General features: G+C 53.5%; 8 protein-coding genes across 8 annotated transcripts; 3 read left to right on the top strand and 5 right to left on the bottom strand.

Annotated features, from left to right (window-relative positions):
• Positions 1–769: 769 nt before the first annotated feature.
• Positions 770–1078, top strand: J4E88_002306 (uncharacterized protein; the record flags this gene model as incomplete). Its single annotated transcript, XM_049395971.1, has 2 exons — positions 770–775; positions 821–1078. The coding sequence occupies 2 exons, from the start codon at positions 770–772 to the stop codon at positions 1076–1078; spliced, it is 264 nt and encodes an 87-aa protein (XP_049258375.1).
• Positions 1079–1852: 774 nt separating this feature from the next.
• Positions 1853–4239, top strand: J4E88_002305 (uncharacterized protein; the record flags this gene model as incomplete). The annotated part of the gene is made up of 3 exons (XM_049395970.1): positions 1853–1965; positions 2013–3864; positions 3928–4239. The coding sequence occupies 3 exons, from the start codon at positions 1853–1855 to the stop codon at positions 4237–4239; spliced, it is 2277 nt and encodes a 758-aa protein (XP_049258374.1).
• A 414-nt stretch (positions 4240–4653) lies between these two features.
• Positions 4654–6883, bottom strand: J4E88_002304 (uncharacterized protein; the record flags this gene model as incomplete). Its single annotated transcript, XM_049395969.1, has 3 exons — positions 4654–5142; positions 5277–5429; positions 5480–6883. The coding sequence occupies 3 exons, from the start codon at positions 6881–6883 to the stop codon at positions 4654–4656; spliced, it is 2046 nt and encodes a 681-aa protein (XP_049258373.1).
• Positions 6884–8421: 1538 nt separating this feature from the next.
• Positions 8422–10069, bottom strand: J4E88_002303 (uncharacterized protein; the record flags this gene model as incomplete). Its single annotated transcript, XM_049395968.1, has 4 exons — positions 8422–8454; positions 8505–9099; positions 9147–9896; positions 9942–10069. The coding sequence occupies 4 exons, from the start codon at positions 10067–10069 to the stop codon at positions 8422–8424; spliced, it is 1506 nt and encodes a 501-aa protein (XP_049258372.1).
• A 591-nt stretch (positions 10070–10660) lies between these two features.
• J4E88_002302 (uncharacterized protein) lies at positions 10661–11542 on the top strand (the record flags this gene model as incomplete). The annotated part of the gene is made up of 1 exon (XM_049395967.1): positions 10661–11542. The coding sequence occupies one exon, from the start codon at positions 10661–10663 to the stop codon at positions 11540–11542; it is 882 nt and encodes a 293-aa protein (XP_049258371.1).
• A 149-nt stretch (positions 11543–11691) lies between these two features.
• J4E88_002301 (uncharacterized protein) lies at positions 11692–12955 on the bottom strand (the record flags this gene model as incomplete). Its single annotated transcript, XM_049395966.1, has 2 exons — positions 11692–12583; positions 12807–12955. 2 exons carry the CDS (start codon positions 12953–12955, stop codon positions 11692–11694), a joined length of 1041 nt encoding a protein of 346 aa, XP_049258370.1.
• A 443-nt stretch (positions 12956–13398) lies between these two features.
• J4E88_002300 (uncharacterized protein) lies at positions 13399–14927 on the bottom strand (the record flags this gene model as incomplete). The annotated part of the gene is made up of 4 exons (XM_049395965.1): positions 13399–13732; positions 13803–14210; positions 14263–14588; positions 14643–14927. The coding sequence occupies 4 exons, from the start codon at positions 14925–14927 to the stop codon at positions 13399–13401; spliced, it is 1353 nt and encodes a 450-aa protein (XP_049258369.1).
• Positions 14928–17313: 2386 nt separating this feature from the next.
• Positions 17314–20319, bottom strand: J4E88_002299 (uncharacterized protein; the record flags this gene model as incomplete). The annotated part of the gene is made up of 1 exon (XM_049395964.1): positions 17314–20319. One exon carries the CDS (start codon positions 20317–20319, stop codon positions 17314–17316), a length of 3006 nt encoding a protein of 1001 aa, XP_049258368.1.
• Positions 20320–24380: the final 4061 nt, after the last annotated feature.

Raw genomic sequence — 24380 nt, 5'->3', positions numbered from 1 at the left:
CTTATAAGAGGCTTAGCAAGTTTCGGGACATCTTCACATGCCAGGAACTACTCCACGCCAAGGCAATCCGGGGAACCCGCCAGCTGCTGAAAGTCGACCGCACATAGCGCGTTCTGGAGTGCAGCAAGCCGCTGTCTGATGATCTCGTGCGTTGGAATGCGAGCGCTGCAATTGGTTGTTGCCGTCACAGACCGGGTGACTTGCTGTTTGAAGCTTCACGTCATACGCGCAAATGCCGAGGTATGCCGGATTGGGACGCTCACGTGTCGCCATGTCAGTCTTCACATGCCGAACAGAAGAGGCTGACATTCAGATGCTCAGCGAGCCGTCAAAAGGATTACTCTGACACCTAGTCAAACGCAGGGGTTGCCCCAGGTCCTCGAGCGAGGGGTCCCGACGAAGCTATGGCGCGTCCTTCCAACGCGTTTCGTGGGGTCTCCGCATCACGACCGCGTCATTCTCCGTCGCCTTCAAGAACTCGATGCGCATTCAAGTTCAGCCATGGAGACAACTTCTCGCCTCCTATTCATAACTCAACGCATGCATAATACAGGATGTCTCGACAAGTCCAGGTAAAGAAGGGGTCTGAGATCCAAGCCCCAGATGGCCCCCAAACTGATGGCATGATTCGCATGCCCGCAATCGTAGACATGTCGGACCAGATCTGTGGAACTGGTAGGGCTGATATTGTCACTAACACTTCCATTACTGACGATGACAGTAATGATCGCAAAACCTCATACCGCTTCTGCGATCCACCACCACGGCGATGAGGGTACGTCCTGTATTGCACCCGTGTTCTCCTTCCTACGCGCTCGAGCGATTTTGTAATATTGTGCGAGTGGTACCTGAGATCTTGGCAGATACCATCGTGTACGCCGCGAAGGGTCATGGCGCCCTAGTCAGCGGAACGAACGGCAGCAAAAGACAAGAGCTAGCACCAGGGGATTTTGCACTCATACCAGCGTATGCAGAGCACCAAGAGGTCAACGACAGCGATGAGGATGTTGTTTGGATCATCACACGGGGTGGCAGAAACCCTGTTGTTGAGAACCTCGAGGCTTGGTCGAAAGACTGAGATGTTTGCCAGCGCAGCCCTGTCAAGAACCCCTCTTCGGGCACGAACACACAGATCCGTTACCGTTGCGGGACCGAAGTATATGTCCTGATGCATCCTGTCATCCCGTGTGTTGATTAGTCGCATTCGGCCCATCTACGTCGAATGATAGCGGTGAAACTGACCATCTGCCACTCGATATCACAGCAGAACGGGAACTTTGCATTATCTACAAGGCTTTCAAGCGTACAACTACGTCAGACATGCCTGCTTGTCTAAGCGGTGCTGCAGGTGTCGATAACACACTGGCGACTTCTCGCTCACATGTTGGGATCATGAGCTCTCATTGGTCAGCAGGCCGTCTCGTTACAACACCCCAATATTTAGGGTACAGCCTACATTGCCCGTAGATGGCAAGATGCATGCCTTATATTCGAGTTTTAGCCGCCCTCAGTCCTGTTCTTCCACTACTCTCATCGTCTCAGCCCCCTATATTGCTTGACCCGTCCGGACCGACCGGCATACACGGCACCCACGGCACGTGTTAGCCACAGTTAAGCCACACCAAAGACTGCGCCATACTTCCACGCAAAGGCAGTCATCATTCATTGGAATTCAGACTCCCTGAGATACGCATCGTTGGGTACTAATTTGGCGGTACCGAGAACGTTGGTATGGTGGTGACCCATACTTAGCAACACACCGAGCGCCACACTCCCGCGTACTGTTTACTTTTACCTTTGGAGCACCATTTTCACCTTGTGTTCTGGCATATTCTACTTTGCGACTGCAGAGATGTCGTCTCCTACGAGATCGTCTTTCTTCACGGGCATTTGTACTTTTTCCATACTAATCTCGACCGGATCTGTGCAGGCACAACTGGATTACAGTAAACATGTCAATGTCTTGTAAGTTGCAGGTTCCATGCCATCTGTACTTCACTCACAGCTATCAGTCAAGGAACCCAGGGCGGAGGAAATCGATTTCCTGGGGTCGTGGCCGCACCATTCGCCATGGTCAAGCTTGGACCAGACGTTCAGTTTATGGATACCGACGCGTACTCCGGCTACCTCCCCGAGGGCAACATTTTCGGCTTCAGTATGATGCACGAGTCTGGGACAGGAGGGGCGCCAAAGTACGGCGTCGTAAGTCAGATGCCAGTAGTCGGCGAGGTGCCGGATCCCCTTGCAGATTTGTCCCAACCACGAGCATTGCCAGATCAAGGGAGTCTTGGCTACTACAAGAGTTCGCTGGCAAATGGGATCACAGTAGAACTAGGTGCGACCGAACATGCCGGGCTTTACACCTACTCTTTTCCAAACGGCACAGCGTCATCTATTGTAGTCGATGTCTCGCACGTACTTCCCAGTTTCAGAGGCCTGGGGTGGGAACAACACTACTCGGGTGGTAGCTTCAGTATCGAAGAAGATGGGCACTATGAAGGATCTGGTATCTATAACAACGGCTGGAATCTATCACCGGATTGGACGATCTATTTCTGTGGCAAGTTCAACAAGCAACCCTTACGAGCAAGGACTTTCAGAGGGAAGTCCAATGCATCAGACGCTTCGGTATCAGGAAGTGCCCGTCTTGGCGGTGTCTTCACATTCACCGAACCAGAAATAACATCCCGTGTCGGCATCTCCTTTCTCTCTACCTCTCAAGCTTGTTCAAGCCTAGAAGAAGTCTCCTCAGACACCTCCCTCACCACCCTCGTCTCCGCCGCAAAGAACAGATGGAACACCGAAATCCTCAGCAAGATCCAAACCTCCTCCTTCGACACCTCCGACCTATCCCTCATCTACAGCAGCCTCTACGGCGCCTTCCTCATCCCCTCGAACCGAACCGGCGAGAACCCATCTTGGAACTCCACCGAACCCTACTACGACGACATCTTCACCTTCTGGGACACACACCGCTGCCACACCTCACTCTTCCACATCCTCCAACCCACCGCCTACGAAGAGTTCCTCCGCTCTCTAATCGACATCTGTCGCCACGACGGCTTCCTACCCGACGCCCGGTCTTCAAACTACAACGGCCGCGTACAAGGCGGTTCAAACGCCGACAACGTGCTCGCAGACGCGTACATTAAAGGCGTCCGGGGCGCGATAAACTGGGACGATGGCTTCGGCGCTATGCGTACAGACGCTGAAGTCGTCCCACCCAACAACTTCGACCCTCAAGCCCCTGATTCCTCGACTAAAGAGGGTCGCGGCGCACTCCCAGATTGGCTCGAGTACGGATATATAACACCGCGTTTCACTCGCGCCGTATCGCGTGCCGTGGAATACTCAACCAACGACTACGCAGTCCACGTCGTCGCTGCAGGCCTGGATAAAACGTCCGAGGCAGAAACCTATCTAAACCGGTCCCGCAACTGGCGTAACCAATGGAACCCCAATGCTTCTTCCTACAACCACACCGGTTTCCTCGTCCCGCGCCTCGCAAACGGCGATTTCGTACGACAAGACCCCGCCGACTGTGGCGGCTGCTACTGGCCCGACGCGTACTATGAAGACAATAGTTGGATCTACAGTATGAATGCTATCCACGATGTCGCCGAGTTGATCAAGAAAGTAGGCGGCAACGAACGGTTTGTAGATCGTTTGAACAAGATCTTCGAATTGGGCTTCTTTGACGCCGGGAACGAACCTAGTTTCACCACGCCGTATCTCTATAACTTCGTCAAGGGGGAGCAGTGGAGGAGTGTTGAGCGTAGTAGGGGTGTTTCGAATCTGTATAATGCGGGGGTCATGGGGTTGCCTGGGAATTCGGATGCCGGGGCCATGGAGGCAAATTTGCTGGTAAGCCATCTTTTCAGTCTTATTTTGATGATTTCTGGAAACGATGGCTAACAGTGCGTGTAGTGGCAGATGATCGGTCTCTATCCGGTGACGGGTCAGACTACTTTTCTCATTCTCTCCCCATGGTTCTCAGAGCTTACGCTTGATCTTGGGAACGGGAAGAAACTTACTGTTACTACTGCTTTCAGTGATGGCGGCGATCGGAATACCGCGCCATATGTGCAGAGTCTGAAGGTCAATGGCGAGACTTGGGACAAGGCATGGGTGGCTTGGGAAGATGTCTTTGAGAACGGAGGTACCATGGAGTATGTGATGGGAAATAGTCCCAGTCACTGGGCGACAGGAGATCTACCACCTAGTCCAGCTTCGGAATAGAACAATGATTTCAGTCATGTTTACGTCAGCAGCATGTGTGTAATTGCTGGTTTCACTGACAAAGAAGCTTGATGTTGTAGTGTTGAGAATAATATTACTCAAAAGACGGTGGTGGGCCATCAGTATGCTATCAACACCCGTCACTGTCGCAACCAGAGCATACAGAGAAAATATACATTTCGATCCAAGCAGTCGTAATCTGGTAGTCCATAAGTCTGCAATGCAGCATGCCACGGTACGCCGACGCCTGTCAATGCGCAAACAAATAAAGTGAAGTAAAGTAAAGAGATGAGAATATCGAAAAAGCTGCGTGGTGTCTTTGAAAAGAAGCAAGTAGCGTTGTGGCGTGGGACTGGTCGATAAGATCTAGGTGACCAAGACGGATTTCCAAACGACAGCCGGACACAAATGTTGCTACGGCGGCGGTGGCGTCTCCTCAGGATGCACGTAATCGAGATGATGTCCAGTGGAGAAATAACCAACGTGATCGGACATGATCCGAGGAAGAGTTGATTCCCACAAGGCCCGCTGTTCTTCGAGTTTCTCTTTTCGTCTCTCTGCATCCGCGGTCCCCGCGTCAGTCTGTAGTCTACGTTGCGAAAGCAGTGGTGCGCTACGGCTCGTAGGTAGCGTTGGGGAGTGGCTCCACTCGTTTGCCCACGTATTCGCTCTTTTGTGCCCATGTTTCCGTGGGATTGTTGTGGCAGCACCATCGTCTTGGCTGCCCAGCTGTTCTAGTCCAGGCCTCCTCCGTACGCGTCGCAGTCTCTGGGATAGACCTCGTCTCATCGATTCGCCCGTTGTCTCCACAGCATCCGAGGGCTCCTGGACATCTTCCTCGTATTGTATCGTTGCCGTCTTCGCGATGATCGGAGATCCAGGGGAGGGAATGTCTTGGACATCCTACACCAAAGTACAAGGTTAGTAACTTTGAGGTGCGTAGTGTGCGGGCTACAAGCCAAAGTTAGTCCTGCTATGAATGCAATAGATAGCCCTGAATTAAACAAGAATTCAGTAAGCTCAGTTGCGATACGTACTGGTGAGTTAAGCATGCTTTGACGCTTGTTCCTGCTCTTCTTGATGTGGCTCTTGAGCGCGCTCGAATCGAGTGGTTTGAGAAGTTCGAAACTGCAAAGCAGTTCTCCCGAAACCGACATAACGGCGCCCCAGTTGTCGAATTCGCCGCAGTACTGGGTAGTGTTAGCATGAGTGTGACTATGGGGTATATGACATTGCTTACGTTTGGAGCTGAAAACACAGTAACCAACACTCGATCAGTGAAGAACTCGTAGCCATCCTCCACCACCATGTGTGCTCTGCAAACAAGGTCGAAGTCATGCCTTGCGAGGAACTCCATGATGACCTTCTTTCCAAAACAATAACTAACGCCTCTTTCGTTAGACTCCCAGTCGTTCTCCATATCCGCAGGATCGCTCCACAAGAGGTCGTTCAGCAAGCCATAGTCGGGTACATCGGTAGGTCGCGCGATTTGCCTAATATCATCCATATGCGACAAGCTTGGAGACAGCCCACCGTGAACACAGAAAATCTTCTGCGCAACAATAGCTGCAATCGGGAGTGTGTTGAATGTATCCACGAAAGCCTTCCAGACTTTGATATTGCATCTCCTCTTGCATTCATCGTAGAAGCCGTATACACGTGTAACGTTGGCGCATTCGTGGTTGCCGCGGAGGAGGAAGAAGTTCTCGGGGAACTTGAGCTTGTAGCAGAGCAAGAGTAGGATAGTTTCCAGGCTCTGTTTGCCGCGGTCTACGTAGTCGCCGAGGAATAGGTAGTTGGAATTGGGAGGAAATCCGCACATCTCGAACATGCGGATCAAATCGGTATATTGGCCATGGATGTCGCCAACAATCTTGACAGGGGGAGCGAGCTCGAGCAGTGCGGGCTGACTTAGGAAGACTTCGCGGGCAGCAGAGCAGATGGCGAAGATTTCAGCGTTCTTCAAGCTGACCGTCTTGGTGACTTTTCCAGCATAAGCTGCATCCAAGAGTCGCTGGATCATGTCGTCAAGGTCCATGGTCTTGAGCGCGGTGAGCTCCATGGGGGAGCCTGAACCATCGGTGGGCGCGGGGGGCTCTGGAAGCCTGGGGATGGGCTGGTCTTTCTTCTGTAGAATTGACTCTCCCGGCTGAGCAGAGGCCAAGGGCTGTGCTGCTCCCGTCGGCGGAACGTCCGAGACGTGGTCGACTTCGCCGGTTTTCTGTGCCTTGCTCACTCCTTCATGTCCCGTTCCGAGTGTTGCGCCGTGAACAGGTGAGGGCGGCGCTTGCGGTTCGTCTTGGTCTGATTCAGCCTTATCAGCGGCTTCCGGAGTTACTTCTGCGGGAGCGGTCGCTGAAGCCGAAGCGACCGAGCCCCGTCGCGAGCCTTTTGATTTGGTGGAAGCTACATCTGACTTGTCAGCTTTTCCGTTGGGGTCGTTGAGGGCGGCAATAGAGTTCCGTGGGCTGTCGGATTTGCCAGTGCCGGGGATCTTGTTGCGCAATGAGTTGCGAAGGGAGCGGGTAGAGTCTTTGGTGTCGGATCGCTCGAAAGAGCGGTAGTACTCGCGACCGAGAGGTACGCCGTCGGCACCGCCCTTCTCGCCCTTCTTGTCCTTGCCGCTCGACTGCTGGTTACCCATGATGGGGGTTGCGGACTAAGCGAGCGTGTGGAGAGGAGTATGGGGTGTGTGTATGTCTGGTGAGAGCAGTGGTGTCCTGTCTCACAGCCTGGGGAAGCGGCGGCGGCGGGTTGGGTTGGAAAGTGAAAGCACGAGCCGATGGTAGCCCTGGCGGCTTCCCAGGATGTCTCGGAGCGATGACGCCACGTGCAAACACGCTCTCAGGTGATGTGTGAGGAAGTAGGTAGGCAGCGCGCAGAGACGGTGTTAGGGCGGCCGGTAGAGGCGGGCGAGAAAAGCAAGGAAGCGTGCCTCCGTCGGCGCTGTCGTTATCTGCCTCGGAGACTGGCAGGCGAAGCTGGGCGAGGCGACGGGGGAGCGATCGTCTTCCAGCGTGCGCGCCAGATCGATGGTATGCGGGCTGTGAGCGGGTCGGGCAGGCTCACGGTGTGCGGGCAGTGCTGATGCGTCTGCGTGCGGGCGTCGTCGTGGCAGCGGTGATATCAACCTCTACGCGAGCAGAGCGGGGATTTAGTTGCGATGTCAGCCGCAAACCTTAGTGGCAGCCAGGGCATGGGCAGTGACGCTGGTGGGCGAGCTGGCGTCCTTCGGGCTCTGCGGACCGGTGAATAGCAGCGTTGGAAGCACACTAGCGCAATCAATGAGGGCAGACTAGCAGAAGCCCAGACAACCCCGGCGTTGAGGCTGTACACGACCTAGACGGCAACAACACGGAGATCACAGCGATGCGCGACTGCTGGAACGGCTATCGTGAGAGGGGCAAAAGCTGCGGAGAGAGAGAGCGCCGCAGACGGTAGCGAAGTTGGAGACGAAAGGCTGCCAAGCCAAGGACAAGCCAACAAGGATGACGACTGGGCACACAAAGCGAACCGCCGCCTCTTCTCGGTATATCCGACCACGTCCTGGACCGACACATCAGACATCACGGATGCCGGCATGGCCAGTTGACACGCACCACGGCTGACCGTCAGGCGCCCACGATCCATGGGTGTCACTTGCAAATCACGCATCACGTTTTCGAAAACCACTCCCACTGACCCCACGAACGGCATCACCGTGGGCCCACTGCCAGCAGTTCGCCCAAGCTATGGGAATAAACGAAGCTGCTGCAGTTACAACGCTCCTCGGACCCCACCGCTCCGCCACTCACGTTCCAGAGCTTACGCAAGCATTCTTGTTCCGCCGTGCGGCGCAGAAACACAGTTACCCATGCGCCCAAGGCCACTGCAGAAATCCCGCTGTTGCGACATTTATTCTCCTGCTGCCCAAGGGGTAATTGAGCGCGTGCTGCACGACGTCACACGTGTCATCCAAGTAAAAGCCTCATCCATGATGCTTTACACCGACATTTGCATTCTGAATTGAACATGAAGTAGTCTTCTCCACCTTCTCATCACGTCAACTGTCCAAGCCGTGGCGCCAAGAGCGGATATCTTGGGTGCACATGTGACCAGACTGGTGTATGCAAGACGCCACATGCATCGCCGCAGTCTCCAGTATTATCAACAGCATCTTGACATTGCATCCATGCGAGTCCGCTACAGCTTATTTCCTAGGTTGACATGGATAGCCTATTTATATGTTAGCTCGACCTGCGTGTGAGCTTGCTAGCGCAACTTACCTTCTTGTTGGTGTATGCCTCGAGACCAGCCTCGCCCAGCTCTCTGCCAATACCAGACTGTTTCACACCCCCGAATGGAATACGGATATCGGAATCGTTGCTCGAGTTGATCCAGACCATGCCCGCTTCAATACTTCTGGCAACGCGATGAGCCTTGGTGATGTTCTCGGTGAAGACGGCTGCACCGAGACCGTATGTTGTGTCATTGGCACGGTTGATCGCCTCCTCCTCCTCCTTGAACGAGCTGATGACGACGAAAGGACCAAAGACTTCTTCGCGGTAGATCTTCATGTTGTCCTTGACGTTTGTGAAGATGGTGGGTGAGACGAAGAAGCCCTTGCCACCAGCGTTCTTGTACGCTTCTCCACCTGCGATAAGAGTGGCGCCCTCCGACTTGCCAGACTCGATGTACGACAAGACGCGGTCGAACTGCGTCTTGGTGACCTGCGGTCCCTGGAATGTGTCGTCTTTGAAAGGATCGCCAACCACAGAGGTGGTCTTCACGTGTTCCTTGAACGCTTCGACAAACTTGTCGTAGATGCCTTCTTGCACTAAAATTCTTGATGTCGCCGTGCAAACTTGACCCTGGTTATACCTACATGGTGTAAGCTCAGTCAGGAGAACAATGTAGATACGACTTACATGATGCCAACGTGACTCCATTTGACTGCTTGATCAAGGTCTGCGTCGTCAAAGACTACTAGAGGTGATTTACCACCTGTCTCAAGGGTGATATTCTTCATGTTGACAGCTGCCATCTTCATGATCTCCTTTCCTGTGGCTGTAGATCCTGTGAATGCAATCTTATCGACGTCGAGATGTTGGGCCAGAGCTGCACCAGCCTTCCTTCCCTCGCCGTTGATGAAGTTGATGACACCAGGAGGGAAGCCAGCCTCCTTGACTAGGTTTCCGAGATACAGGATAGAGAGGGGTGTCTGTTCAGCTGCCTTCAAGACTACTGTGTTACCAGTGCAAAGAGCAGGTCCTAGCTTCCACGCCGCCATTGCAAGAGGGAAGTTCCATGGAATGATCTGACCACACACACCAAGAGGCTCACGGACTGTGTAAGCCAGCTTGAGGGGCGAGGTATCAATGACAGTGCCGTGGATCTTGTTGGCATATCCTGCGTAGTACTTGATAGTGCCAACGACCTCACCCAGATCGTCGTTCAGCGAGACAGAGTAGGGCTTGCCGTTGTCCCATGTCTCGATGGTGGCCAGAGTTTCCTTGTGTTCTTCGATCAATTGGGCAAACTTGTAGAGAAGGTCAGCACGGGCATTGGTGTCCATGTCTCGCCAGTCTGGGTTCTTGAACGCTTTCCGCGCTGCTGCTACGGCATCGTCCACATCCTCGGGTCCAGCGGCATAGACGGAGACGATCTCGCTCTCATCACTGTACAGATTTAGTCATAGCTACCAATCAAGACAGCAAGCGTACCTCGGGTTGATCGAAGTGATAGTCTCGCCCGACTTTGACTTGACGAATTCATTGTTGATGAAGAGACCTCTCGGCTGCTGGTACTTGCGGCCATTCGGCGCAGTAAGCTCAACAAAGAGGTCAGACATGTTGGTTTGAGTACTGTAGTGTCTCCACAAGGGACGGTAACAACTTCTAGGAGCTCTGCGTATGGAAGTTTGAAAGGGAACAGATGGTTTGGAGCGAAGTGAAGCGCGAGTGAGGGCGGAGTAGAGACAGGACATCTCCCAGGCCGGCGAGGAGACAGCTAGCTATCTATAGGCTGCAGACATGTAGGACGCTGATGACGACCCGCGGGACAGCCGTAGCTTCCCTTGATAGTGTGGACCCCGCCATCGATGCCCGTACCTAGCTTATCCGCATGCAACTGCCTCTTTCAGACGCCCGTCTCCCCAGTATCGGCCTCTCTCATCAACTTTATCAACCACGGCTATGGATGCGACACGTCCCCGAGGTCCACGGGCTGAACAGACGCGTGCCGTCATGTGAGTAGGCGAGGCGGGCTGGGCAGTCGTCGCGCGACGCGTCGGCGTCCAGAGTCGGCAACAGCCCTGTCGCTACCCCACCACCACCACGAGAAACCCAGCGCGCGCATCCAACAATCTTCTTATTCCCGATCCTGCGCAAACCAAGACTCCCCACCGACTACACACCGGCCGCAATCCAACGTTTGTCACACAATGTCGCGAGGCAGCACCACAAAGATACAAACCCACTTACTCAAACTGCCGCAGACTCTCGCCGCGCTCCCTCTCGCCCTCGCGGACCCCACCGTAGACATGGTGGAAGAAGCAACCCTGCCCGTTACCCCCGAAGCCGAACGCCCTGATGCCTCGATCGACGTTGCCCATTCGCTCGAATACTGGAACAACGTCTCGCCAGACGTCAATGGCATGCTGGGCGGGTTTCCCCAAACTTCGCGCATCGATCTGCAGGGTTCTTCAAATTTCCTCACAAAATTGCGCCGGGGCAAGGCGCAAGGTTCTAAGGAGCCGCTACCGCCTCTGGGGCGTGTGGCAGACTGTGGCGCGGGCATCGGACGTATAACGAAAGGCTTGCTGTTGGGCGTCAGTAAACAAGTGGATATAGTAGAGCCAGTCAAGAAGTTCACAGATGAGCTGGTACAAAGTCTGGGGAACGGCGAGTATGCCGGAGACGGAGACGCAAAGTCTGGCAAGGGCCAGGTGGGAGAAGTCATAAACCTAGGGCTGCAAGACTGGATACCAGAGCCGGGCGCGTACGATGTGATCTGGAACCAATGGTGTGTGGGACACTTGACAGACGCCCAATTCGTTGTCTACATGCGGAGGTGTGGCGAGGGCTTGAAGAAGGCAGAGGGCGATGCGACAAGTCGGAGCTGGATTATAGTCAAGGAGAACATGTCTACAGACATCCACCACAAGGACATCTACGACGATGAAGACTCGAGCGTCACGCGGTCAGATAAGAAGTTCAGGGCTCTGTTCCAGGAGGCGGGACTGAAGATTGTGGCGACGGAGCAACAAAGAGGGATGCCGAGGGAGTTGTTCCCGGTCAGGATGTATGCGCTCAGACCTGAGTAGGCGTATGGAAAGTCCTTCTGTTAGTGGCTAGGGTGTCAGGCGCAGGAATCATGATACCCCAGACGTCTTTATTAGAATGAACGCTATTACCATGCTTACACTCATCTCAACCCTTTGGTATCAGAACTGCCATACCCCTCATTGTGCTTCTACACCTCACCAATCTCCGCAAACTTATGCGCAAACCCAAGCGAAAGCACCGGTACCCCATCCACAGGTTCATGTACCGGCAACTTCCCCACCGTAACCTTCTTCCTCACTACCTTCGGCTTCGCAGCGTCCTTCTCTTCCGTTTCCGGTCCCCCAGACGTATCCATCACATCTTCAAACTCCTCTTCCTCTTCTTCTTCATCTTCGTCACCCTCCTCCTCCCCTTCGTCACCGTCATCCGCACCCTGCGCGCCAGGATCCGGGTAACTAGCCGGATACTTCTGCCTGAGGTACTTGATATCGAACACCTCTTGATGCGCATGTTTCCAGAGATCTACAATTTCATCCGCTGAAAGCACGTTTTTGATCCGGGTAGTAGGAATAGCCTCAGAGTCAAGTCGTTCCGATTCAGGCACTGCATCTTCGTCGTCTTCCTCTTCTGCGGCGGTGGTAGTTGCGTCTGGCTTGCGGGGCGCAATACCCCATTCTTCGGGTACAAAACACCATTCTGACGCTTTGCGGATTCGTTCTTCGACCCAGCCTTCCTCCATGGGCTCGAGCCTCTTTCGTAGTAATGTGCCTGCCATTCCTGCTGCCATGCCGCCTCCGGCATTCATCGGGAAAGAAGGGTTGGGAAATGGGTGTAGTGCCTCGAATTTCGCTGTGTTGGTAGGTAGGGCCTGAATACTAGTCATTCTCCGTCGCACGTCGCGCTCAACAAGGACTGCATTGCCGGCGATGTCGACCACGGGGTTGCCGGCGGCATCTTTTGAGGGGATGTGATGTTTTTGGGTGACGAGCTTGGATTGGTGGCGATAGCCGCCGTTTATGAGGAGATGGATTGAGTTGAGGTAGGACGTTACTGTCCTGGTTGTTTGTTGGATTTGGGGCCTAGCATCTCGTCAGCACGTGTCTCGCTCGGTACGGTGATAGTCCATGTTCCGCGCTCCAAGCCTGGCTTGAAGGATATCATAAACGGAGATATCTTATTGCGCGTAGCAAAGTAATGAGACGCGAAGAATTCGGATCAGACGACACGTGCGCGAGACAAAGCTGCATAACAAACACACCCACATCCCAACGTGAACGAACTCACTACCAGCCGCTCACTTACCAATCTACAACCTCGCCTCGACTCATCTTATATTGCATCTCAGCCTGCAACCGTTCCATACCCTTGATCATCGGCATCAACTGACTGCGCAGCTGGTCCAACAGCCTGATGTCCTCCCGATCGGGCGCACCCTGGAAGTTTTGATTCATTTTGACCTGTGGTTCCCAGCTCTTAACTTTGACTACCAACTCTTTTACACTGAGGATTGACCTAGGTTCGCGCGAATGCAGAGTGCGTGGAAGGGAACGAAAGCTGATGTGAAGATGTGGAGGTGCTTGAGGATGGTTGGAGTGATTGGTTGATGAATGCGACTTTAGCACGAGGCGCTTGTAGGATTTGGGCTTAGTGTTCTTGGCGCGGCAGGAAGCTTGGAGAAGGGACGGCTTCGCGTTCTTCCATCAAAATATGTATAGTACGCAGAAGTTCGAGTCATCTTACTGGATGCGACAGAAATTCATGGATAACATAGCATTGTTGACGATGACAGTTGAGATGCTAAATAGAAGCGATACCACTTGGCGAAGAAAGCTTCCAGCGCTCCGACAATCCCTCTATTACACCCGTCCATAGCCTCAACTCTCGCGTCAACTCATCAGACCTTCTCTCCAACAAGCGCAACGACACTAGCGAAACCTGCGTCAGGCTTAGGCTCGACAGACAGCTTTCCCTCATCGGGGTACCAATCAGCCGTGTGGGTAATGTCACTCTCTCCGTCCGCGTCCCTGTTGACGGCAACGAGAATACCAAAGAGGCGGATGGTCCCGCCGCTTCCAACATGACTGTCAAACTCTGTGATCGTGTCGCCAGAGAATTCGACTTCGAAGGCTAGGCTCGAGACGACGACGAACTTCACGACGCGGGCCAATCCCTTGACTTCGTCTGGGGCGTCGCTCTTGAGTTTGTAGGTAGAGTTGCCGCGGATGTCCCTGTTTCTTGAATAAGCAACTGTCTAGGTAATATGTTGAGAGGGGATGGAGGTAAGGGATGTGCACGTACCACCTTCCCGATTGAACGTCAATCGCGCGGAATTGATCGTCCCAAGACATGGTGATTGTAGTGTGGACTTGATCTCCGTCGGTGAGCACGGGCCCCTCCTCCGATTGACCGTCGTTGACATCCAGAGAGAGCCAAGGCACATAGTGATCACCGCCTCCATTCGTGTGGTTGAAGCTATTCTCATCAACGCTGTTTCCGGTGTTGAAGTCGAAAGACACTTCACCGCGCGACTTGTTGGCATCGCCCCGATTCCTCAACCAATCCATGACCTGCTCAGGGTAGTTCGCAGCAGAGTAGAATGGAACATGGTAGTCGGCATTGGATGGTGCCACGGCTTTGTTGGCCGTGATCTGCTGTAGTATGGCGTCGGCATCCGAGGCACCAAGGGCGGTGACGGGCATGTTGATGCTGGACCAGCTGTCAGATCTTGGACCATTGTCATGAACACTATTTAGCTTACCCTGGGCGCGGCTGAGGATCAACAGCAGCTTGCATACGTTTTTTGTCCTGTACGTACGGCACTGCACTGCCGCCATAGGTTTGCATTGTGAACATGTCGGTTTGAGATACAGCGTTGTTGTAGTGCGCCACCGATGCCTGGAGTTGTGGTTGATTCTGCACGCTCCAGGAGGTCCAGGTCTCATCGGGAGCAGCGTAGTCGCTCTTGTACTTCTCCCATCGTGTTCTGGCCTTTCTTGTGGCATCATCCAACGCATATCTTGCTGCTTCTTGGTTCATGATTGCTGCGTGCAAGTGTTGCATTTGAGCAGAACTTGGATTACCGCCCTAATTTATCCAATCAGCATTTCTTCCTGCTATATGGGTGATGGTATTGCTTACCAGATCAACGTGGTCCATGTACTTCAGAAGCGCACGGGAGAATGACTTCTCCTCAGACGGGTCGTAGAATAGATTGTCGGTGTGCAATTGACTGTCGCAAATCTCGTACAGCCCCTGGTTGGTGTACTTTGGATCAATCAGATTGGGAGGCCCAGCAAGTGGTGCACGTTGAGGTTTAGTGCTAAAGAAGTAGGCGGTATTGTTGCCGGCATCATCTCCAAGCTGAGTTCGGATGGCATCGCAGTAAGCAAGCCAGAATGACTTGTTGGCGTCGTTTGAAGACATTTTTGGAGGGTCAATTGAGAAAAGTCGAAGAAATATTGAGTGCAGTACAATATATAGCGCAGTGCAGAAGTGCTCTCGAATATGTTATTGTATTGTCACGGGAAAAATGATGCTTTATGTAGCAACAAGTCTCTTGGAAAGAGCGAACCCAGAACAGTAATGTGCTACCACTACTTCGCCGACTCACCGTAACAGTGGTCCGTTCGGTGCGAATCTCATCGCAGATCAAGACAAAGAGTCAGGAAGCCAGCTGAAGACGCTGCCACGATCCTGTCTGTCGGCTCCATTTATGTGGGAAGTGGAGAATCACACTGCGTAAGTGTACCTGAGTAGCGAATGTAGAACGTCGAAGTTCCAGGTACTGATTGAACAAGCTGAGGTCGATTTCACCATCGCTGTGTAGCTCATGCGACTGGTCGAATTGTAAACTTAAACTTGAGGCATTCGGCATATGTACGGAACTCTTTGGCGATGGCGCGGCGGAACTGGAACTGAGCCAAACCTGAAGGAGGCAGGATCTCGTAACCCTTGTCATAGACGCATGTGCTTGCATTTGCGGATGATGTCAGACCACGAATTTGAGAACGATTCTGAGGGTAGCTCGAGTCATGGCGGATGCGATGATGTCGGCAGATCTCCCCGATGTGGATAGAAACCTTGGGAAGAAGAAGCAACCATAAGCGAAGGGACAGCGCAGCTGCCGGAGTGTTGTTCGGACTGGCCGGCACTAGTGAATCAGTCCGATGTTGGCGTGGTCTTCATCCGTATCGTGTTGACGCGGAATCATGTTCTGTTGTTGTGACCTAGACATGCTCGGCGGTCTAGGACTTCATAGCTGCGGCGTTCTTTGTTATGAGGAAGTACAGCTAGAGCAGGTTTGCAGTGCTTCGAATCGCACTGCTCGAATGGTACCCGCTATTCACCCTATCGCTTATGAACCTCGTAAAGATGAAGACTGGAAGATGGCCAGGGTAGACGCGCAGTGTGATCAGCGTGGCCTGGCAATCTGGCCGAGCTGAATGTTGCGCGTTTGCTGCACGATGTCACCTTCTGACAGAACGTGGCAGTCCGCTCTAGTCGATCTCTCTGCGGGTGAGGCGGAACCAGCCTGCTTGCTGCCGTGCGGATCATCCGCTGGTCGCAGGTGTGGACCTCGGGATGTGATCAGCGGAGTGCGGGTACTAGCTCACCCGCTAGTGCATCAACAACCCCAAAACACCCTCTAGTGCCAACGCGAAAGTTAGAATTAAGAGAAGCTCGCTTCTACCTCGTAACAAAGATGCAGTACAACAACATCTTCCTTAAAATTTAAAAAAAAGTAGAGCTGCTCTTAAAAGTCTCTACTTTAATTCTATTTTATTAGAATATTACTTTTATGTTGTTGTTGTAGTAGTAGAGCACCCTACCCTCTACTACCTTATTTCTAGCTTTCGCGTCGGCACTAGAGACACCTTCAGGGCTCCTTCTGTAAGCGACAGAATGGACAGCATTGGTCAAGAGCTTTCGGGTAAGTGCATTTCAGCACATCACAATGCCGCAGACGAGGATCAACATCACCCCTCATCTAGTCGAGAACGTGGTCCGCATTCCTTCACTGCATTCGCCCTATGCAGTGATACCCTGGAATTCGAGGGTCAGGGGCCTTGGAGAGGATTCGGCGTTCCTATGATTTTGACTACTACTACTGGAGATCTTGCGGGTAGTGTGTAGATCTTTGTCCCTGTTGATCCGAGCGGTGAATGCGTGGAGGAGACCTTAGCACGAAGCTCACACCATTGCAGGCACCGTTGGCAGTGTCACTGGTAGTTACATATGACGTAGAGCTTGGATAATGTTCATTCTTCGTATTGATCAGCGACCGTGATTTCGTATCTACATAGCGCTTCATATCATATCGACATCCCTGGGTATTATTTCCACCAAACCACCCTTGACTTTCGATTCCCCCGAATGTTGCCCAATGTGTTGGTTAGGATCCTATCACGTGATTCACCCACTAGCGTCGCCCTAGTAGTATATATACAGGGCTTCCTCCCTCTTACATAGAACAATCATCACATCTTTCTCTTCTTGTTCTACACAATGCCAGCATGTACCAACCCAGTCGAAGAAGATATTACATAGATGTGTGCGTGTCGTTGTCGTGATGATGCGTCCAGGCTTGCGCCGTTCTTTGTAGTTGTTGTTGTTGTAATGCTAAGCCGCCATTTTGCTATGCAAGCTGAGTGAAAGAAGAACAGAACGAGGGTATAAGGGAAAGTCAAACGCTTGAACGCAGCAGAACGCCAGTGAAACCCATAAATACAAGAAACTCATTATGAGTAGTAGTGAAGGAAATAGCCACCAGGACTGTGGGAGCGCAGCTCAGAAGAATTGAAGATGATGTTCAGACGCTGACGGTTCGTCGGACGCCTACCTCGGGCTTCTTCGCGTAGCCGATGAGGAGTTTGAAGCTAGTGCCGCGCTTCTCGCACTCGTTGATGAGGCTTTGGTCGCGCCAGATGCTGGTCTCCAGAAGGTTGCCGGAAGTAGCGGCGCCAGGCTGGCCGGCCTCAGGTAGGACGAGCGACTCGTAACAACGTGAGTACCACCATCGACCTACGCGCGCCACCATGTCGGTGATGCCGGTATCGTTCGAATCGGAGGACGAGGTGGCGTTGAGCAGATCGGAGAAGGATACTTCAGGCTTGGGACCTTTTGGTGCAGGCATGTTGTTTGTCTTGCTAGAAGAGCTGGCTGTGCTGCCCTTCCTCTTCGTGATGTTCTGCTTGACGTCATCGAGGTTAGGTAGTTTGCCGGCGACCGGAACGCCGACAACGCAGCGATTGCACTCAACGAAACCCTTGCGCCCGATGCCAGCCATGACTTCGTCACTGATGTTGCGAAGCGAAATGCTTTCATCTGCGACTTGCATCCTCATCTTAAGCCCACGAACAGCGCGACGAGCACGGTTGCCCATGTTGACTAGGTCCATGTCAAGGACTGAGAACTCAAGGTACCCACCAGGTCTAAGGACGCGCTTGGCTTCAGACAGGATGAAGCGGTGTTCCGACGAGGGAAGTGCAGTGGGGAAGCGAAGCACGACGCAGGCGAAGAAGTGCATGGGAAACGGGAAGGCCTTGCCGAGAGAGGGGTGGTAGATGTGACGGTGGTTGCTGAGTGTTGACAATGGCTCAGAAGCGCCCTCGGTTGATGCAGTGGGTGATGGATCGGGGCCCATGTCATAGACAGTCGCTTCAGGGTATGTGAGTGCGCAGTAGTAAGACCAGTCTTTGCCAAGACCATCGATGACAAGTACGCGGTCCTCGCTTGGGTCTTTCAATTCAAAGTGCACGGGGCTGAACAAGACGCGTCCGAACGAGAGCCACTTGCTTGTCATGAGAGCGCCAAAGCGAAGGTTTGCCATCGACAAGAGCCCGTCCGCCTGGCTTTCGGCAATGTCCATCATGCGTGTGTCGCGGTAATGGGTGGTGCTGGCACTGTCGCGATCTTTGCTGGACCTTGAAGCAATGGTGGCTTTGGACTGTCGAGCACTCTGCGACAACGAGGCTGGGAGACTGGAGCGAGTCGAACGCTTTGTAGCAGTCCCAGCCGATAGCTGAGGACTGGAAGGTAAGCTCAGTCTGCCAGTAACAGGGTCAATGACGCTGATCTTGCGCTCGCCGTAGTCAGAGATGAACTCCGAGAAAGAGATCGACGACGTAGGTGACTGCGTCGAGTGCAAAACAGCAAGTAGACGAGAGCGACGAAGATGAAGTGAGGGGTTCGCAACTTCATCATTGTCTGATCCTGAAATGTTGCGCGGGGCTTTGGGTCTCAAAGGCATTGGCTCGAGAGAAGGGTGACTGCGAAGGCTGTTGTTGTCTTCCTTCGTGCGAGAGGTGACAGGCGAGAGCACCTGATCGATCAGGTCGTCATACTCGTTCCAGAGTTCATCGTCTGAGAGCGGCGCGCTAGGACTCGGTACGACAGCGGTACCAGCAGCAGGTGCAAAGCTCCAGATACCCGAGCTACTTGAGTAGGATACCTCGGAGTCTTTACGAGGTGGGAACTTGAAGAACTCGCTCCGACGATTGGCCTCATCTTCCATAGGGCTAATAGTAGCGATAGCCGATCCATGGGTCAGAGCGGTTAGACCGTGCAGAATAGGATATGGCTCCACCGGACCAGCAATTGCGACAACAGATCCAATGGAATCGAAAGATGTTCGTGGGGGAGCTGTTGGACGAGGTTGGTTCGACACAAAAGGACGAGAGAACGAACGCGAAGACGGGCGAGGTGCCTGACGACGACTAGATACGACCTGAGGGATACGGCCAACTTGCGCCAAGCGACTTGGTCGAGGGGGTGGGCTCGTAGGCGGCGGACCAGGTGATGGAAGATTCTGAGGAAGAACAAATTCTTCTTGTGCGGGTGCATCGTGAACTGGCTCTTGCTCGGGCTCGGGCATGTGAGAGGGAACTGCTACATCCAGCGGCGGCGCAGAGCCTTCGTCGCGCATCGGCGAAGGTTCATGAAACGGTGACGAGGGTCGAGAAAGGTCCGTAACAGGGGTCAGGTCACCCAGCGAGTAGCGCTCAGAGTTTCGGGAAACGGATCGAACATTCGTGTCGATACTCAACTTGCTCTGTTGCTGTTCCGGTTGTTGTTGCGCTTCAGAGCGTAGAAAGACCTTGGGCGAAGCCGAGCGGGGTGCTGTCAGGGTAGATGGCAACACTGGTTTAGGTGGGAGAAGCATGGACTGCATTCGCTCTTTCCTTCCTGGTTCGTCATCGGAGAGGGCGCTCTCAGTCCCCTCATCGACCTCCTGCATCAACTGCTCAATGTCGTCCAATTCAAGCCCGGACTGGTCCATCAACGCGTAGTGTGCGACGGAGCGAGAAACAGTTGCTTGGTTGGAAGGGCTGGCGGTAGGCGCAGCTGGTGTTGGGGCGCGTGGTCCGGCATGGGCACGTTGAAAGAAGTTCCATCTTTTTGAAGGCTTCGGCGCCTCCTTCTCAGCCTTACCTTTCTTGGACGACTTCAACCAAGAGCCCTCTTTGATATCAGCGCCTGTCTCGCTTATCGAGTTCTTGCGGATCTTCCCAGTGATCCGGCTGTTCGACCCTGACGGTGCGCTAGGGCCCTGTGCGCTTTGTAGAGCTCGTGACGTCCGTTTCGAGGCCATGGAGGGTAGGAAGGACCTCTTAGTATCGTCATCACTCTCGGAAGGTCTTCGCAATCCCATAGTCATCTTCTTCATTGGAGATCCGTTACGTGAATTGTCGGGCATAGCAGAAGGCAGCAATGTTGGCCGGTTCTTCTCTAGGGCTGATTGCGATGTGTTGCTCACTGTCTTGTTCAGTTCCAATCCATGACCAACCGAAACATCTAGACTGCTGGTAGAATGCATTGGTTCGGGGCTTCGAGACAGCTCTGAGCTAGTGCCGGTACCTCGGATGACGACAGGAGCGAGGCGATTGAGGAAGAAATCGTCCATCTCACCGCTGGTCGTGCTAGTCATGCTACTTTTGCGAGTTGAGGGGGTTTTGTCCAAGCTCTCAGAAGTTGTTCCGGCGCTGGCGGATCGTCCAATGCTGTTTGTACTGACTGAGCTTCCACTTCGACCTCTCACTGCATATCTTCCATATCCTTCGTGACCGGTACCTGCAGCTGGCCCTCTCCTGTGAAGCTTGCTTTCAGACTTCGCTGATGGGGTAGGCTCGGTTTTGGTACGACGCGTGAAGAACCCAAATCTAGAGGATTTACTTGGGCTTGGAGCGGGCGCTGGTGTTGGTGCTGGTCCGGTGCTGGTCCTTCGTGGCTTTCGATCTTGCTGAACGTCGGGTGTCGGTCCACGAACTGGGGCTCTGGTAGCTGCTGGCAATGTTGAGGAAGGATTTGGCGAGGGATTTCGGGAAGAAGGTTTGGTTGGAATGCTAATTTTAGATCTTCCAGCAGTAAATCCATTCCTAGATTCCGATGAAGCGGTTCTTTTGTGTTGAGATGGAAAGTTGAGCATATTGCTCTGGATGATTGGGGATGGGCCACGGAGCCCCGATAATTCTGGTGTACCATCTCTGCTGGGTCTTGACGGTCGCCTTGATGTTGGCATTGACGCAGGCGACTGATCGGCGAGATGAGCGAACTCCGGGGGCGCCTGCGTGCGAGGTCGTTCTTCTGCTCTTGGAATCACATCAGACGTCCGAGGACTCTGCGGCAGGGTAGCGAGACCGTTAGGTGACTGGACGTCCTTGTGTTTCGCGCCATCAGTAATAACGGTGGATGCTGCTGATGATGATGAGGTGGAAGACTCTCTGACGGTGGAGAGTGTGTGGGGATGACGAGTGCTGACTTCGTCCGGAGTCTTGTGTCGGGTGACTGGCGGTCTGCTCTGCAGAGGACTCGCCTGCCGTGTCCGATTCGAGGCTCGCGATAGTGTTGTACCAGGAGAATAAGACGACATCGATGTAGGAGTTGAGGAGACACTGAAAGGTCCAGGGGAATCCGTGTAGCGAGACGAAGGTGTCGCTGAGAGTGCATACTGCGGTGTTGGGAGAGGAAGTATGTCTGTAGGGCCGATCTCATAGTCGTAGAGTGGGTTACTGTAGGAATCGACCTGAGCCTCTGAACGAGCGAAGATGTTGGATGATGGCGGTATCGAAATACCCAGAACTGTCTCAGAGAAAGGATCCTTGTATCCTCCGGGTATTCCCTCCATTAATTGCCTATCATCTTGGGATGAAATTGAGCCGTCTCTTATCCGCGTAACCTGCCTGCCAGTTGCAGACCCAACACTTGTTTGTTTCCTTCTGAGCACATTCGAACGAGGACTCTCGATAGTTGAGGCAGAAGAGCCTGAGGCGAGCGAGGGTGTGCGTATGCTTGGAGGAACTTCAAGCTTTGGTAACCGGGAAGTCGATGTTTGTTGTGAGGGTTTCGAGTTTGCGATACTCGGGTGTTGAGGGAACATAGGCGTAGACCGACTGGTCTTCCTTTGACGCGAGCTAAGTGCTTGTGCGGGACCTTGTTGACTCGTCGAGACTTTGGCGTTCACTTCTTCGTCCTTTGAAGGCCTCCTCTTTTGCAGTTTAGATTGGCCTGGGGTGGGTAGTTGTGAGGTGGTTGTGGTAGGGGTGACAGATCGTTGAGGCAACCGAGTAGTTGGCGCCCGGTCCTCTGTCCTCCTTGGGGGAGGGTAGTGTGACTTATAGGAAGCCATTTCGGGTAACCTTGTGTAGCCCGGGTAGATGTGCAACGGAACCCTGTGTACGCCGAGAGATTCATGAAAGCATGTGCTTATCCACCTATGAGACCCTTGAAATCGAAGGCTTTGACGTGGGGTAACCTGACAGTCGAAGGTTTGGGACCGTCAGCAGTTTCAGCTCGGGAAGCCGTGATGTACGAGCGGCTGATGGCGGGAAGGCTAGAGTAACGGGACGGAGGTGGCGATTCGGAAATATTACAAAGACGTGAGTTTGCAAGTCCATGAATATAAGTCATCCAGCCACAAGGTACATGCAGTCCTACGTCCCCGTGCAGAGTTACGGTGAGTTGTTGCGACTCTTTCTCGTGTGCCACATCTATCGGCGGGACCGAGATCGTAGGGTGTGGCGCAGCGGCAAAGCCCGAGATGGGGCTGTGCAGGGATTCGCAGTTGGGACCAGGAAAATCGACAACGATGCGTACAAGGAGCAACGAGACGACGAGTGATATTATACTCGTGCTTTCAACGGCAACTCGCGCGTCCCGTCTATTCCACCCTCAGGGTCGACTGTCCAAGCGCGGGGCTTGCACCCTAAGTCGCCTCAGTGGGGCTTTCGCGGGTGAGCCGTGTCGAGAACGGAGGACCAGTCCAGATGCTCAAACGAGGTAGGCCTGGCTGATGCGATAGTGTAGTGTTTCTGGCAGGCTCAACGTCGCAATCTGTTGGTTAGGAGCGATTCGACGCTTGTTGCGGTTGCGGGGTGCGTAGGCTTGCATATGTATAACGTCGCGACGGACGCATCACGACGCGTAGACTTGTTCGCAGAGAACCGGCGCCGGCGGCCTTGCGAAGTTGGGCTTGTCCGGCACGGAGACATGGTGGGCTATTACGGGCGCTTGCGCTTGGATAGGCGGGTGGAGGCCTCTGGCTTGATGAAAGAAGGCAGCCAGTTGAGTTGCTGGATGGCCATGGTGGGTGACGATTCGTAGACAGACCTTGTGCGGCGCCAGCCAAGCGGAATGCCCAATTGGCTGTCAGGTTACCCCTACTCGTCGTTTACCCACCAACTTGATGCCGTTTCAGATACTCAGCAACCCTTACCAGAAGCCTCGTGTTTGCTATCAATTTTTCACGCTCGTCTCGTGACAGGGCTGGCATCATGAGAAGCTGAGGCTGCAAGCTTAGCGAGAGGCCTATATGTGCGCCCGTCAAGTCGCGACGATACTCGTTTGCAAAACTGCGCTTCCAGCTGCAATAGTATGCCTCCAACTATCCTCAGCTGTTCCAAAGCACGCGATGATCAGCCATCGAATACTCTATCGCACTCGAAAAGGACCGATACAGGCACTCGGAGCTCGCATGCACCTGTCTTGAACAGGACAGAGCGCACATTCGTTGAGAAGCCTTTTACCGTCGAGGGTTGTCTGGCTGTTCAATCAGGACCCGCAGGGCAACAGGCGGCTTGCCCATGCAGAAGAGTCATATGCTGCTCTGAGCGATTTTCGCGAATGCACGTCCAACGGTTCCTGCAACTCTTGTTGCTATTCTCGTGACCACTTTCATGCATTGGCGAAAAATCCTGCAGATGCGCTTCTGGGGTTGTGGCATTATGCCGTCCAGCCGGAAGGCCCGTTTCTGGCAAGCTGAGATGTGGCTAAGTGCAGCAACTCGGCTCTTAGTTTGAGGCTGAGCAGCCGATCGCCCTCGCCACTTTGACAACGCATCAAAAGCCTCGTAGGTCGCGAGCCATCAAGATCATTACAACTTGACCCTTCTCTACGATGGCGAAAATATCCTCTTCTGCTAATCGCAACGGTCTCATCCACGATTCGGGGGCAGGGCCGCTTTCTGTCGGCCATGTCCCACTGCCCAGGTCGCGCTTAATCCCACTACACCTGGTGATCCCTGTTCTGCACGCTCATTCGCACGCCATCAATGTGAGAAATGTGAGAAAAACGGGTAGCCACCGCACTTGACGGTCATGTGACGACGCCTTACTGAATAGAGAAGAGTCTGGTGAAGGACGACTGCCAATGAGAGATGGAATCCGGCTTTCAACGCTGTCACTTGCAGCGGCTACAAGCAGGGGGTTCATAGGCCTCATCCGCGCAAACCACCTACCCATCCATGATTGCGACACGAAGCTTGACCGATGTGATTTTCCGATGATCCTAATCAGCATAGATGCTGATATCCTGTTCACTTCACCTGAAGGGTGGTCGTAGTGTTGTTGGTGGACCCAAAGGAGTATTGCACACCTCAACACA

This window comes from Alternaria novae-zelandiae (assembly GCF_023758075.1).
Source record: "Alternaria novae-zelandiae strain BMP 2774 chromosome Unknown scaffold_3, whole genome shotgun sequence".
NCBI lineage: Eukaryota > Fungi > Ascomycota > Dothideomycetes > Pleosporales > Pleosporaceae > Alternaria > Alternaria novae-zelandiae.
This window is presented reverse-complemented; position numbering and strand designations above follow the sequence as displayed.